The sequence below is a fragment of the Daphnia magna genome, linkage group LG3, assembly GCF_020631705.1.
Source record: "Daphnia magna isolate NIES linkage group LG3, ASM2063170v1.1, whole genome shotgun sequence".
NCBI lineage: Eukaryota > Metazoa > Arthropoda > Branchiopoda > Diplostraca > Daphniidae > Daphnia > Daphnia magna.
The window spans coordinates 7,331,151-7,347,386 of record NC_059184.1 but is presented as its reverse complement, the minus strand read 5'-3'; the positions used below and the strand labels follow the sequence as shown (position 1 = coordinate 7,347,386).

The window sequence follows — 16,236 nt, the reverse complement described above, 5'->3', positions numbered from 1 at the left end:
AGCAAATTGGTCATTTCAAGACGATAGATTGATGGAATCTTTTCTAGTGGTTTTAACAGAAACTCTGGAATTTATTTGCCAGGTTTGCCTTCTGCAATGTTACAGACTGTTCCTTCCTTTAGTTCTAGCCACGTCGGCGTATAAGTCGATTCAATTTCGGCAATTCTTATGCCGGCGTGAAAAGTAATCGGTTGAAGAGATGAGTTAAGAACAGGTACAGTATCCTCCACAAAAAAGAGGCATACCCCCCGGTAGCCCCAAAAATAAAAATTCCTAATGAGAGCTAGAAGGCATAGTATTTAATTGCAAAATACAAACAAAAAAAAAGCATGCAACTTTTTTTTTTGTTTCTTTTGACTGCAAAAGCGAGATGGTTGCCATGATTTTAGTATTTTTTGCTACGAGCAAAATTTGGAAAACGAAGAAATTGAGAAAAAGGTCGGGAAAGGCTAACCTATGAATTGTTACCTTTCCTCCGCCCCGACTTTTTTCTCAAGTTTTCCGTTTTGCATATTTTCTCGCAAAATGAAAACTTATTGGTGACAGACGATTTTAAAAGACGGAAAAAATTATAGCATTTCGAAAATAAATCTAAGAAAAAATTAAAAAATTTTTTTTTGAAAAGAGGATTTATTTAATTTAAACAAACTGACAAATGAAATATGTTTAATATTTCTTCTACCAGCCGTTAGCTTCAAAGCATAATTTAAGTCTTTTTGTCATTCGCTAAATTTTTACGATAAGCGTCTTTTTCAGTAAGATTTTGCCAAGCGGTCCGTGCATGGGCAAAATCTTCTTCTTTGTTTCGGGAATCTTTCGCGTCCGTCGAAATCACACAGCTTCAAATGGTTGCCATGGTTTCCAATAAGTTTTCATATTTTAGCAAGTATGCTTGCTTTGAATATTATTAAATGCGAAATAATATATATTTTCTTTGCTTTATTATTTTATAGCTTAATTTAATTTCCAATGGCTTGGTTCCCGTAAGCTAAACGGTAAGCCTGCGCAAAACGACTCACGACTTACAAAAATTCATTTATTATTTTGTAGTAAATTTGAAAATAAACCATCCCAGCAAATAGATAACTACACCTTTATTTTTTAATATTTTTCGTAGTAAATGTTAGACCTAAAATAAAAATATTTTCTAGGGCAAAATTTTAACACGGTTAAGTTTCCCTCCTTTTGGAACAAAATAAATTTCGACAATCAATAATAAAACTTATCGATTGGCCCCGATTAACTCTTATCGTGTAAACCACCACACACCGAAAAAGGGCATTTGGGGATGAATTGAGGTGCCACTTTATCAATGGGGGGTGCGGGGAAAAAAACGAGGTTAACCCGATTGCCCTGACGCCATTTGAAAATGTGGTCATTCTTACGGTTTCAGGGTAATAATCGGGTCAGGCGGGTAAAACGAGCTATTATCGGGGTTGTTTTCGGATCAATCGGGTAAAACAGTCAATCGATTATGTTTTTGCATTAATCGATTGATTGCAATCGTGGTAGCTTCCCCGATTAAGTACCTTGACCTTGAAAAAAAGCAAAAAAAAAAAATAAGCCATAATTTTCATTTCGACTTTTTCTGTATAAAAGGCTATGTCTTGGAAGTCAAGATAAAATATCACCAATTGCAATAAAAATTCAAGACCCAGTTCGATAAAGAAGTCGTCAACGGAGCGGTGTGCCGTGTTGCATTTGGAAGGGCAAGCATGGGGTTTTGCTGATTTTTTGGCGACGAGTGGTATAATCCTATCAGAATTTTCGTGACCGGAGTGAAGGCTCCTATTAGATAATTGTCCTGGAGCAACTGAGTTCAATGAGGTAAAAAACATCACAACAGCATTACTCATAATTCTAATGAATCGTAGAATAAGACAAATTAATAAATTTGAATATTAAAGGTTTAATTAATCCCCTCTAGAAACCCACGGATAATCAATTAGCCATCCGCCAGCAGGGTAAAATTCCTTGCTTTTTTCCTGTTCCGTTTCCTCTGTACACGTACTGTTGATCCTTTGCTATTTGGGCCACCATTCTCAGCTGTTTGAAAATCACAAGATTTGGTTTCCTCTGCTACCTTTATTTAATCAAATCAAGAAAGAAAGCTTAAAATTTTGAAATTAAACAATAATATCAGACCTTACTTATCAATGAATTCCAAAACTTTTATGTGGGAATGAACACAGCGTTTGTTAAACCATCTGTGCGATGCCTGAGCGAAATTATTAGTTCTATTTTTCTTCCTGATACAGCTGAATCAACTGTTCGGGAGCCCCTTTCCCTATCTAAAAGCCGGTCTAATATGTATGCAGAGTGGCAATCGCCCGCTGAGTCTCACTAGAATCCATAGCAAAACGTCGACAATGGGATCGTTTGTGTCCTTCAGATGGGGAATATTTCATTTTATTCACATACATGTTGTAGTAGACTTATATTTACTTCGTATTCTTTATAGATCAGTTATGCCGACAAAAAAGCAAGGCAAATTATTTCTTAAATGATTGGGCTACTGCACCCCCAGTCCGCTAGTTCCTGAAAGGGTGATTAGGGGAGACTGGAGTATGCCGGGACACCGGGTCAAGAGGGACAGTAGGGGGAAAAATAGTAGATTTTAATAAAATTAAAAATTTTTTTAGTATGTTATTTACATACATACAATCTACTTTGGCATGAAATTTGGTTGAGTTTTGTCAATAACTGTATTAGTTATTAACAAAACAAAAAAACGGGTTTTTTTTAGTTAATTTTGTCTCCGCCATTTAATGTTTATAGAAAAAAATAATCGCAAATAGCATGTAAATTTAATATGGAAATGAAGCTTAATCATTTCTTTATTGTTAAAAACAAAAATTATAATTTTCGATCAATTACTGTAGATAATATTAACGTTTTAAAAAAATACTCTTTATCGGGAAATCGGGACAGCTGTTTTTGACTAAAATGGGACATTAGTGGGCGGGTTTGGCCTTCAAGCCCATCAATCATCACCGAGCTCATGACGCCAACGATGATCACAAGCAATCGATTATTCAGCATATTAATCGATTACAATAAGCCCAGCCCCCACCTATCTTGTAATAAGGGTTTTTTATCATATAAGAAAAAATTTTTATGAACACAATAATCAAATTGAAACATTTATTAATTTATAGAGTCTATGCAGTGGGACGCTATTTCAATTTTTAAAATTTTTTTTAATGAATTTTAAGGCGAAAACGGAGGACGTCCCTCACCACCCACCCTAGTGTCCTCACTTACCCCTCAAAATAGGTTCCTCCCACAAATCTAAGAAAACTTTACAGGTCTTATATGGGAAAATGGTTTATTATTAAATTATATAAAAAATATGGGGGGTACATTACCGTATGGAATACATAAAAACAAAATAATAAATTAATTTAATGATTAGTTTGGGAGATATAGGGGGGAAACGAAAACCGTCCCGGCTTACTCCAGTCTCCCCTACTGAAGAGGGTCTGGTTTTAATGAAACCATCAGCCTCATGGTTCCGCGTCCAAAATAACATCTGAAACAACCCCCATGAAGGCAAGTTCGTAGTCAGAGATGATATCGGTTATGGTGATTAGGTCGTCAGGAAAGCGAACCTATAAATCGGGATAACTATGTCGCATATCCGATAGAGGTTTCATGTTTTTCTGGTCATAAACACGAATGCTACGGGAAAATCCTGAAAAAGGTATGTAAAATTAGTTTTTATAACTTTAACTGGCATTTATTGTTTAATGTAAAATTCCGTGTTGATACATTGCAATTATTTTTCCAAGCTGGGTAAGAAACATTAACGGCAGAAAAACCAACCCGACACCTGAAACGTTGTCATCTTCTTTGGAATGGGTCGCTCAATAAAAAAATTATGTCCACATATGTTTCCGCTACAAACAATGAGTTATTTGTTTTGCTTATTACTTATATTCATATTATTTTACCTAAATTCTTTCAGGATTAGTTTTCATTAAATCTAGCAATTTATCAATGGTTCTTGTAGGTAAAGGCTGGTTAGCTCTTTTTTCTCGCTGAATCCTTCTCTCCAGTACTGGATTCAAGGCTATTCTTGCCCCAGGATATCTTCAGCGAGTTAACTCTAAGCATAGCCTACTATATATAAGGAAGCCAAAAGGATTAAGCATTTTCTTGAAGCCAAATCGGCTTCCCTTCCTCTTTTTAGGCTCCACCCAAGTAAAGCCACGGGAGCTTGTTTATCGTCTAGTGGCGATAGTTAAAAACTTGGTTTGTAATTTTTCTATCTATGTAAATGCTCTCGGGGAAGGAATGGAAGGTGTTATTGTTGCTGACCTGACGTTTATTCCGTCGTTTGTTTTTGTTTGTATGGAGAGTTTTCCTTGGTTATGATTATGGTGGCCTACTGGATAAGTTGAAAGGATTTGGCCATATGTGTATTTGAAGTGTTGACTGCTGTAAAAGTTCTTCACGTCATGCAAATTCAATCACTTCTCTAAATATTGCAACAAATATCCGAGTGATACGTGCATTAGAAAATTTTTTTTTAAATTGATTTAGTATTGCTGTTGCCTTCACTTATTTCACAACTGTTTTTCTCTTCTAGATGAAGTTATGAACCAACATAGAGAGTGAAATTAACTGAATGCTATGTCGAGACAAATGGAGTCTTGCAATTGCTGGTTGTTGAGTTATCAGTGAAATGGAACATGTTCGTGGGCTCTACAGTTGTTCTGATTGCCAGAATTACAGTTTCAAATTATCAACAGTTTGATTTTGCCAGTGTCGAGAACTTATGTCAGCATATTTGCATACAACCAGGTAACTAACCTAGTTTCCATTAGCATTTTCTGATTTGAATGTTAAAACTTATTACTTTATTTGTCCAACACAGGGAGTATGCGAGAAGAATGGCTATGTTGCTGTCTTCACATTATCACCCCCTTTACCACCAACAAATTAACTTAGCACATTCAATCGACTCTTTAAAAGTAGATGAAGCAAATGCAGTGTGACTCAAGTCAAGAACAAGCTGAACTATCTCTTCTGACCTAAAAAGCCAGCTTATGAAACATGGCTTTAGGTGACTTATTAGCAATTAATAACCAATAACACAAGTTTAGCAGCAGTTTACTGATTTAAATAACAAACTCAGCCAGAGTCCACTATTTCAAATAAATGCTATTTCTGGAGGCGTTTTGCCATATATTTATCTCACTTTGTTATGTGATGGTATAAACAGTTTAAGCCTATAGTGAAGAATTTACTCTATGAACACTTTCTTTTCATGACCCATTTACATATAATGTTTTTTTTTTTTTTTCTAGACAGCTGTACTTCTGCTGATGCAAGCAATTAGTCAATTGTAAAGAGATGATTCAACCAGTAAAACCAGACTGGACCACAGGAAAAATATTAATTGCTAAGCGGCGTGGAAGAGGAATCGTGTGGGCAGCGGACTGTCCCGAGAATGAATATGTCATTTCCAAAGTGATGGTGTGATTGCGAAATAATTCACCATTTACATCCATGTTGTGACTTATTACTGTCATGGAGGACGAAATGAAATTTAAAAAACAGCAAAACTAACAAGATAAATCATTTTTCCAGGAAAAAATTCTGTATTTCCGTAATCAAGGTTTTCCTTTTTTGAATGCTATTTTAGGTTTTTTCATTGCTGATTTGTAATTAGCATAATTGCTTATCGTAGGAGAAAGAAATTTGTCTAAAACGCAATCGACTAATTTCCCGTTACGGATGGGAATGTCAGGTGTGGCTTGATAAATTCAACCAGATCTTTCACTATGTGCGTGGCCTCCTGCATCAAAGGAACAACATTTCGCAGGAATTTTTCGATGGTGACGAGTCGGGAAACAAAACGCCCACTCGGGTAAAACAAACCTCCTCTAGCTAATTTGTATGAGATTTAGAATGTAGTCTAAGAGAAAAACCAGTTTCAAGAAGTCACTCTTCTGTTGACTGGTTTCATTTATTGTTTTCAGTTTTCCAATGCAACTTAGGCATTCCTGTCGTTCGTATAGACATCTTATTAAAAATCCCCCCCTTCTCGCGACAGCTGCCGTTCCCGTTTCTTTGAATGGGTAATCTAGTAAACAAAGTTAGGTATTGTAAATTTAGATGTAAGTAAGGATTATTTTGGTGGCCTCACCTGGGACTTTAGTTAACTCATCAAGAATGGCTAGTGTAGAATTCTCCAGTTGTTTGAGAACAGTTTTAGTTCGTAAGTTTTTAGGTGACTTTCCACTCGTAGATTCCTTCAGTAAATTAGCCGTTGTCTCCCTGTCTATTTTATTTGGACATTGCTATGGATTGAACTGTGACAAATATTCGTGCGAAGAATCTTGTTGATTGTGAAAGTGGCAGAAGCGACGTCGCATTTATTGTTCCCCTCTCCCATTGAACGAATAGCGCCAAACATTCTTTCAATGTTGTCAGTGGAAAATTTTCTGGTCAAAACGAATTTGAAATTTTCGTTCCAATAGCAAATAGCGGATGCATGCTGCTTTGATGCGCAAGTAAAAATCAGTGCTTCATGGGTCTCTTTACTCAGAAAACCAAGGGTATTCTTAGTTTTCCTTGTGTGTTCCTTCCATTTTTTGAAGTAATTGGGCAGAGTTTCTTCAAGATACTTCAATCGCGGATCATTAGCTCTTGTGAAATGCTTTTTTATGGCTAATCGCTTGCAGATATGTTGCGTCGTATTACTCACATCGTGAATTTGAAACAAAAACCTTTTTACGTGCTTCATGAATGTGATCGTAGCGTTAACATTTGCTTCATTTGTAAAACCCTCCGCTTCGTATTTCTTGAACAGTTCAAATGTTGCTATGAGTTCGTCACTGAACAAATCATAAGCAAGTCTAACTTTCATTCTGTCCAATGTGTTTGGGTTTGTGTGCTTGTCCGTAAGATTGCGATAGGGACGGAAGAAGGAAATTTTTTTTTGAATTTCTTGAACTCTTCTTACTAATTTAAAAGAAACAGGTTGACCACCTATGTCAAATACCCGATCTGCCTGCAAATTTCGTATATTTTTCAATATGTGTGTGTAGTCAAAACTGAAAAATAACAATCAAAATCAAATAACAATGAATGGGACGAGATTGCCATTAGGGCTCCACATTCGAAACATCTTTACGTTGGTAGAGGCGTTGTTGCCAACAATCCTCGCAACATTAAATCCATATTTTTCCACATCTTCAAGAACAAATTCGGTTAGCTTAAAAGGATCCTTAGCTGTTAGTTGCCGTACAAAAAAGTAAGCTACAGGACATTTGAAAGCCGTCGAAAGTCCAGTCATGTGAAAGGCCAATAGACGGTTATCTAGAATAGGTTTTCCATCTTGAATTACCAGAACACCACCACTGTTAACTTGTCCGACAATTCTGTCCCATTGCATGATTTTCTTCATTTTTGGATCTAGCGACATTTCATCAACTTCTATACTGACTTCTTTTTCCTGTTCCCTTAGGTTAATGGCCAACGATTTCAGTCTTTTTTCGGCAAGTGGAGGAAAGCCGACATCTCCGGTAGTAGATTTGCCTATATAGCTCCTTAAAGTGGAGACACACGGGAGAAACATAAGTTTACTCCGGCAGATGTACTTGTATATCCCTGGGGATCTAACATGAAGAATAATGCAAGATGCTATCACCTCAGGCTCCCAGGAGAATTTGTTTTTCATCATATTTTCCGCCTGTTGAAATGTGGGTAATTAAAATTTCATAACACAAAAAAACCATTTGTTTTTCATATCACATACCTGATTTAGTAGTAAGATCGCCATCAGTTCCTTATCGGCGCGTCGGTCATGCAATTTCGCAACCATTAACGTCTTTTTATCTAGATCTGCCATGTCCTTTTTTTACTGGTTAAGCTTTTCATTGCTTTCCAATAATTTTACTTGGAGTCTTCTTGTTTGTTGCTGTAGAAACCTTACTTTTTCACGAAGCGATTCTACGCCATGCGCACCTGTGTTAGTTAAACGATAGTCATATTTTATATGTCCCTTATCGTTAACAATCTTTCTTTTCTTAGGTGCTGGTACGTATGACTCGGCTGTACAGTAAATCGAACTGGCTGGACTGTATGTTGTAACTGCCGGAATCGGCGTAGGCGGTGGGGAAAACGTTGCCGGCGAAAGAGCCGGTATTGGCAAAGGAGGTAGCAAAAGCGTTGCCGGTGGAAGAGCCGGAATCGGCGAAGGAGCAAACAGGGCCATTTGCGGTGATAAAACGGATGGTACCATCAACAGTCTGTTACGAAGTTTCCCTGTGGCAAGTTCTTCTTTCATTATTTGTCCTATGTTTATCATATCGTTCTGCTGAAAGTTGAATGCGACTCCTTTTGAAATACAGTAAGCATATTGACAGATGAAAACGCCACAGTCATATGAATTATTCTGCCGTGGAATATTTTTCATTATTTCAATTTGCCATTCGTTGTAAAGGGTATTGGTTATTTTTGAAAAACCATTGTTTTCATTCAAATCATCTAACCATTGTGTTCCCTCCAACGTTTGAAGTCTCGTATTACGGTAAGTTGAAACTAATGGATAACTTAATTTGACAGACGGTCCAATATTTGAGGCCCGTAACTGCACCTGATTAATTTTTTTAAATGAGTACTCCCCAAAAGAATATTGTTTGACAAGTTAATTTTTCTTTCATTTTTTTTACCTCGCAATTTTCTTGTGCTGTGCATGAAATTGCACATTTATAATTTAAACGTCTAGTCCCGGTGAATCACGTTATGTAGTCGCTTTCTTTAAAATGTTCACTGCACACGCAAGACGCATCCCCTATAGCCTTTAGCTCTTTTTTAAAGCCGAAACTATTGGTAATGCTGTCGGCCCATTTCTTACGCATCATTTGATCTGAAGATAAATGATGAAACATTACCCTTTTTTCTTTTCCGAGTTTCCCCCTGGAATTCCCAGTCTTTAATTATACACGATACCTCCATTTTATATTGACTGCCTTTTTTCCTGAAATGTTACAAATTTGGAAAATGGCTCCGTACACGTTACGAAATGTAATACCTGGCAATACAATTGCTCCAAGCAACACAAAAGGCACGTTCATAAATTGTTTCGTGATTTTATTCCGCAATCACCAACCCCCCCCCCCGCTATCCCCACCAACAACAAAAATTTATTCAAAAAACAACGAAAGATGATGTTTTTAAAAAAGTTCGTTTTCTCGACTCCTAGATGGCTCCCGTGGCTTTACTTGGGAGGGGCCTAAATAAGGGAAGGGTGAGCAAAATCGGCTTCAACTTTCAACACGGTGGGGATGCCAATCTTTTCGGCTTCCTTATATATAGTAGGCTATGCTCTAAGATTGTCTTAGATCCTGGTCGAACCATTCGCAGCGCTCGTGCTGTTTTCAAGAACTCGTTCACTCCAGTTGCAAGATGTTGTCCCCCAAACCGACATCATGATTGTGAACACCTTTTGATGTAAACACACTCCATCCCGCATTGTCATTCCACAGCGAAATTCAAAATTTTCTGTTCATACACTCTAATCGATGTGTATATTCTCTAATGGGTAAAGTATTCTACCCCCACACACCACACTGACGTTTTTTAAAGGATATTTATTCATCCTAACGGGACTACTAGGATTTCTTTGTTCTGTCCTGAAATCATACAATGACGACTTCATTACGATTTTAGCAGGTGTCGATGACCGGCAAAAACTGCTCTAATACACGGATTTTTATGGTCACCCAAAGCTCTCATTTGGGCGTTCACTGGGACGAATTTTTGCTCTATCAAAAAACGCTAAAAACATTATTCTGCCATCGGATTCGAACACGGGTCTTCCGCTTGACAGTCGAGTAGTCTACCATATTCGCATATGCACTATCCTGTCTGACTCCGTCCGAAGCAGACGTGTTTTTATGAGCTCCCGTTTTTATCGTTTGTTTACATGAGCAGACGATCTTTTATCCTTATTTTTCGTGAAACCTTTTTGATACCTTTTTTAAAACAATAGCCAATATATTTATCGTTTTAATCATTTTCTTTCCTTTTTTATATAATTTCTCTGCTCTTTTCTTTTCATTTTTTTTTATTCCTTTATTCCTTTCTTTCCTTTAATCTTTTATGAAAGTGGTCCCAGGGTTAGAATGGCAGAGGAAGGAGCATCTAGTAGAAACGCTACTAGAGTAAGACTCCATGGGAATGCTATTAAAATCCCAGTTCCTCTGCCAAACATATTAAGATGTGGGGAACGAGCTTGCCAGGGTGAGCGGGGTAACGGGCCCTGGTCAGGGGAACGCAAGAGACAGTTGGCGGAGAAACACATCAAAGATCGACACTCGAAGAGAGGGGTTCAGTTCATGACCCAGTATGTCTGCATTGGCTGCAAAAAGGAGTTTAATTCCTTTATTTCAGCCGGCAGGCATGCAAGGCCCTGCACTGAGTCCCTTTCTTCCAGTATTCTCCGCCAATCCCTCGAACTCACCGTTTCTTCTGAAATCGGTGGTTCGCAGGGGTCCCCAAATCCCGCTCACTCACCTTTCCCCACTTTTCCCCCTTGTAGAATCGAGGGGGACAAAATAATTTTAAGATACCCTGGAGGACCCACTAAATGTCCTAGGTGTGAATGGACTACCCTGGCACAGAACACCAGAGCCATGGGTAGTATTCATCGACACCTAGAGACAGCCCACACACTCCGACTTTTGAAATACTGGGAATGCGGAGTGTGTGGATTTGCTGGAGATGGCCCTACACTAAATGGGCATTACCAGAGATTGCACTCAGCACCACAGCAATCACCCTCCATCCGGTCGCCACGGTTTTTCAACGCGGATACCTCTGTTCGGGATTCTTCTGTGGTAGCAAACTTCCAAGAGGAGATCGCTGTCACAGAAGATAAGCGTCAAGAGTTATCCGTGATGGGAATGCCGGCGATCGAAGAGGAGGGGCCTGGTAATGCCCAATCTCCAGCAAATTTTACCCAAAGCCCCATTTTAATTCTTGAGAGGGAGTTCGCCGCATCTTTTAATACACAAAATTTTAGTTGGCTCTACGAACTCCCTCTACAAGAAATTTCTTATCCACCACCTGTAGCTCCGGAAGGGCCACAACCCGATCCCGTTCAAGAGACCCAACCCTTCTCCCCCAGTCAGCAAAATGTTCGAGGATGCAGCCAAGACAGCTCAGAAGAGCAAAGCCAAAGAGGCGGCGATTTCGCTTGTCTCTGGGTACCTGCTTTTCTGAGCTGCGAGACTCTTCTTGATCTCGAAGGCGTCCTCGAACGTTGCACTGCTGACTGGCTCCTCAAAGCACAGATTTTAGAAGACCCTAGCCCTGAAAAACCCCGAGGAAACCCTAATGGTAGAAAAAGAAACCAAAACCGGCAGATGCAGAAAGCCCGGCGACAGATCAAGCTCAAGGCCTACAAAGCGAGGAAGATTCAACGGCTCTTCAATATATACCCAAGAAGAGCCGTTCGAGAGGTGCTCGGAGATCGTTCACCCTCGTACGATGGCACTGTTGAAGCTGCGGAGGAATACCTCGAGAGGACTTACCACCGCTCGAGTCTACCTTCGCAGCAGTGCCAGAGTGCGAGGGTACTCTACGACACCTGCGACTGGTCCCATCCATCAAGGGACCAGATGGACTTCCTCAATCGTGCGCCTAGCCAAAAAGAGCTTGAGGCTAAACTTCGCCGGGCAACAAATACATCACCAGGGGTCGATGGCTTAGAATATCGACATCTAAGGGCCCTCGACCCCGACTGCATCTTGCTGGAAACAGTTTGTAGAATAGTTTGGAAGATTGGAATTCCTAACTGTTGGAAAATATCGCGAACAGTCCCCATCTTTAAGAAAGGGGACACTAGCGATTATTCCAACTTTAGGCCAATTTCCCTTCTTCCGACCATCTACAAACTGTTCTCGGGAGTAATCAGTCAGAGACTCACAGAGGTCGCCTCAGATCTTGGCTGGTTATCTCCCCGAGCAAAAGGGTTTCCTCCCGGGGGTCCATGGTATCCAGGAGCACACACAGCTCTTGCAGACCGTTGTCGAGGAGGCAAGGACCAAACGTAGGCATGTGTCTATAGCATGGCTAGACATGTGCAATGCGTTTGGTTCTGTGCCTCACGCCGTTCTTGGAGAGCTGTTTGCTTCTCTTCCGATACCAGACGACCTCCGGCGCATCCTGGCGGACATTTACTCGGGGAATCGGATGGATTTTGCCGTTCAGAAAGAATCTGTTCGTATTTCCCCAACAGCAGGTGTTCGTCAGGGTGACGCTCTTAGCGCCCCTATTTTTAATCTGGCTTCCGAGCCCCTCGTCAGGGCCGGAAAGTCCAATATCAACCCCGGATTTTTATTATTTGGCTCGCTCGTCAAGACCACGGCATATGCTGACGACATTGCCGTGGTTACAAATTCTCCTGACGAGCTCCAAAATATTTTAGACATTTTATCCCTCACCGCTGACACCTTAGGGCTGCAATTCAACGCCGGGAAGTGTGCTTGCTTGGTCTTTGACAAAGGCAAGCCGTCTGAGGCTCTGTGCCGAATCGGTACTCAACCCATTCGGTGCTTGGGACCAGACGACCAAGAGACATATCTTGGTACACCGATCGGCGGAAAATTGCGGTTCCGTCCTCCCACTGACCTTATCCCTAACCTTGACAAGATTGCCGCCTCCCACCTCGCACCATGGCAAAAACTTGAAATCTTCCGTAGCCACCTTCTTCCCTCCCTTTCCCATCACCTCGCTTCGGGTCGGGTCCTGAAAGACTGTCTTACCCAACTGGACACTGAGTGCAGGAAGTTTCTAGGCCTTATTTGCAACCTTCCCAATCACGCAACGGTCCCGTTTTTCTACGCGGACCGGCGGGTTGGGGGCCTAGGAACATGCCGCCTCACTGATGATGCCGATATCTGGACCATCGCCAGGGCTGCTCAGCTCCTCACTTGTAGAGACCCTACAGTGAGGAACATATGCCGAGAGCAGCTCCATGACACCATCCGGCGAGGGTTCAGAAACGAGCATCCAGGAGTGTTGCCAGTTGGGGAATATCTTTCGGGATCCGTGGATGGGGGCTCTACAGACTGAGGTACGCGGAGGCAGGGTCCAATCTTTGGACTCTTGCCCGCCAAGCTGCAAAACGACTGGGAGTGCGGATTGATGTATCCGGCGACGAAAATATAAGAATTGTCGCCGATGACGTCTCCGTAAGCCCAGTCAAGGCAGTCCGCGGACTTCGGAAAGTAGCTCGGCAGCGCTATACCAGGGACCTAATTTCTGACAAGAGCCACCAGGGAGTAGTTGCCACTGGCCTCTCCCTGGAAGACAAGTCGAAAGACATGGCTCGCCTGGTATCCTGCCGTACGCCCCTCTCCTTCCGAGACTGGAGATATCTTCACAGGGCCCGGCTCGACATCCTTCCTCTTCGGGGGCACTCGTGGTTTTGCTCACAGGAGCAAGATACGAGTTGCCGCCGATGTGGAAAGGAAAACGAGACCGGGTTTCATGTGCTTAACCACTGTGAAGAAGGTCTCCAGCTCGCCACCAAGAGGCACAACACCATCCAGGATCTCTTGGAGTCGCTGCTAGTCAAGCAAGGACACGACGTCACGATCAACAATGCCATCCCCGGGCAGAGGTTAAGACCGGATGTTGAATTTCAACTATCCGGTTCCCGGGTGATGGTCGACGTCGTGGTCTGCTTTGACCAACCAGGGAGTATGGAGAATGCCTACCAGCGGAAATATGATAAATATTCTTCGCATGGGAGGATTCTCCCCCTGGTTGTCGGGTCTCTTGGATCATGGTACCCCAGGAACGACGAAATCCGTTCGATTCTTGGAATCAACGGAAGATCCTGGGGTGCCTTCCGATTCAGGGCCCGATTGGCAGCGATCCAGGGATCAATGGATATGGTGTGTGCCCATTTCCATCATGGTGCACCAAACCCCGAAGCTGAGGATATCCCCCCTCTTCCCGTAGAAATTCCCTACCCAGTAGATTAGTAGACTCTTTCCCATCTATTTTATTTATGTAATTTTAGCAATATTTTAAAATGCACCTACCCCATACATGTTTATTCCCCTTCCGGAAACCCCTCCATAAACTAACAACTAACCATATTCGAAAGATTCAACCACATAACAGGTATTTTTAGACTGACACAGTGAAATAATTTTGGATTCCATCATTAAGAAATGAATTTTTGAATAAAATTTAGCATTTAATAAATCGACACATTCCGCTCTTTGACCAAAATACCGGAGAAGAAACATAATTGTTTTGAGTTTCGATCATTGGACTCCTGCATCACAGACTGAGCTTCTTCTTCTTAACCAATCACTACGTATTGAAAAAAAAGCAATTCTAGATTATTATTTGATGTGGTGTACGTAATTGTTACAAAGTTGAACCCCAGCGGTAGCCGGTGAAATAGGACCGAAACGAAATAGGACTGGAGAAATAGGACTGAAAATTTCCAGTCCTATTTTTCCTGTAGAAATAGGACTGGGAGTAATAGGACTGATTTTTAAATACATTTTAAACAGTCCTATTTCTCCTTTGACCGGTCCTATTTCTCCTAAGGTAAGGCCTGTTTTTTATTCCTACTCTTTCATATTTCAGGACAATGAGCCTCCAAACCGGTAGGCAAGATGGGAGGGGAATTTTCCGAGACAAGCGGGTTGGCTTATATCCTTCCGTCCTTGAAAATTACGGTTGACAAAATTTCAGCGCTTAATTCACTTGCAGCTTAAGAACTCGTTATGATAAAAAAAAATTTTTTTCAGTACTTTAACCGAAATTTTTTACAATACATAGTTCATTTATCAAAAAATTAATCATTTCATAAATGTGAGTGCAATTTTACTTTGGTTATTATTTATTCTTCTTACGACTTGCATCATAGAGGGGCTACGATGGGCGTGGTCCTCACCCTTCTAGGGAGGGGGATGATTCACCAAAGGGGCTGAGATTCCAAGGTACGAATCATCCCACGCAACCCCCTCTGTGTTGCAAGATGTACGAAAAATTTACAATAGAAAAAGTTAAACAACATTTAGATTTATTAAATTTAATTATTTGTTAAATGAACTGTATTCAGTCAAAAATGACGGTTCATATTCTGAAATAAAAAGTTAAATAGGATAAGGAATTCTTAGCATGCAAGCGAAGTAAGCGTTGCCATTTTGTCAACGGTAATTTTCAAGGGCGTAGGCATATAAAGCCAACGCTCTTCCACTGCAATATCCCCCCAATTTCGCCTACCGGATTGGAGGCTCATTGTCCTTAAATATGTAAGATAAAGGCAAGTGAAATAGCCTTATATCCAAGGAGAAATAGGACTGGTCAAAGGAGAAATAGGACTGTTTTAAATGTGTTTAAAAAGTTGTCCTATTTCTCCCAGTCCTATTTCTCCAGTCCTATTCCGTTTCGGTCCTATTTCACCGCCAATCACCCCAGCGCTACACTGTTAATTGTGGCAACGTGGCTTTTAAAGAAATAGATCAAAATAAGATGTCTTCTGACAGACGTGATTTATTTTTAAAAAGGACCGTGGCTCAAGCACGTCCTTATAAAGTCCTTTGGCGGTCCAGTACTGCACGTCCTAGTAAGGGTGCGTTTTATCGTCATATTTTTAGCTCAACCCGAACCTAAATTAAGCTCAATCAGTATTTTTTCGTTAAGCAAAAAGTTCAACCAAGGTTGTGCTCGACCAAATTTTGCGAGCTCAACCACAAAAGTTCAATCACAGTCCAGACTGTCACAATCACAATGAATACAAAGGTGTTTTAAGGCCAAGAGGTAAAATAATAAAAAAATAATAAAAATATATGAAATAAAAAAATATATAATAAAAATATGTTAAACTTTGTAATAATTCCTACACTAACATTTGTTACTATTCCAGAAATTTGAGATAAGAGATAAGTAAATAACTTCTGAATAGACATTGAAGAAATTGTGACATCTGGATTTTGCTGTTAAAAATTTTTCATGTTCACGTTTTATGTCTGCTACTTCACACTAATCAATAGATTTAAAAATTTTTGCAAATTTTTAATAAACTACGTAATACTACGATCAATATTTTTGAAAAATTTACAGACACCGTTATTTCCTAAAACAACAATTTTTTTTTTATTTCTATAAAATTTACAATTAGTATCCGTTACAAGTATTTCTGAAAGGGATGGGAAAGGAGGAGGGGCTTTCCACATGTTGAGATCAATT

General features: G+C 40.3%; 1 protein-coding gene and 1 long non-coding RNA gene across 2 annotated transcripts; both read right to left on the bottom strand.

The window, feature by feature from the left end:
• Positions 1 to 3,762: 3,762 nt before the first annotated feature.
• LOC123470795 lies at positions 3,763 to 5,210 on the bottom strand. Its single transcript, XR_006644631.1, has 2 exons — positions 3,954 to 5,210; positions 3,763 to 3,899 (listed from the first exon to the last, which is right to left on the bottom strand). It is a non-coding gene; the product is annotated as an uncharacterized LOC123470795 (long non-coding RNA).
• A 1,823-nt stretch (positions 5,211 to 7,033) lies between these two features.
• On the bottom strand, positions 7,034 to 7,871 carry LOC116918136. Its single transcript, XM_032923753.2, has one exon. The coding sequence runs from the start codon at positions 7,691 to 7,693 to the stop codon at positions 7,085 to 7,087; it is 609 nt and encodes a 202-aa protein (XP_032779644.2). The 5' UTR covers positions 7,694 to 7,871; the 3' UTR covers positions 7,034 to 7,084.
• Positions 7,872 to 16,236: the final 8,365 nt, after the last annotated feature.